Source organism: Penaeus monodon, chromosome 20 (genome assembly GCF_015228065.2).
Source record: "Penaeus monodon isolate SGIC_2016 chromosome 20, NSTDA_Pmon_1, whole genome shotgun sequence".
NCBI lineage: Eukaryota > Metazoa > Arthropoda > Malacostraca > Decapoda > Penaeidae > Penaeus > Penaeus monodon.
Window position 1 is genome coordinate 36,066,569 of NC_051405.1, and position 376 is coordinate 36,066,944.

Below are 376 nucleotides of genomic sequence, written 5' to 3' on the forward strand. Positions count from 1 at the left end.
AGAACTTTTTCTTTTCCAAATAAAAATAAGACTACTGCACAACATACTTCACCCCAGTTTAAGGAAGGTTTGCCACTTTTTTCATGCTCAAAGAATCTCAAAGCTGTGATCATTTCATTTGGGAGTGACCGCAGGTTGAAGGCTTCAACAGACTGGTATCTGTCAAAAAACCTATGGCGTAACTGGGGCACTTCAGGAGCAATCATGCTGCTTGACTGCATATCACCATTACTGTCACAGGGAACCATTTCATCCACATCAAAACCAGTGTCACAGACTTCTCCAGCACCTAGCAACAGGAAAATTAAGATAATGATTCACCACAGTGGTTGTTATCCATGTACTTGTCTGGGGAAGATATCAAATAGCATATCTC

General features: G+C 41.0%; 1 protein-coding gene across 1 annotated transcript in view; it reads right to left on the reverse strand.

The window, feature by feature from the left end:
• LOC119585985 overlaps positions 1–376 on the reverse strand; it is a gene marked incomplete in the record, with an annotated part of 24,623 nt that overhangs the window by 7,994 nt on the left and 16,253 nt on the right. Inside the window, 1 exon segment of the mRNA XM_037934697.1 lies at positions 48–289. Coding sequence (XP_037790625.1) covers positions 48–289 — 242 coding nt within the window.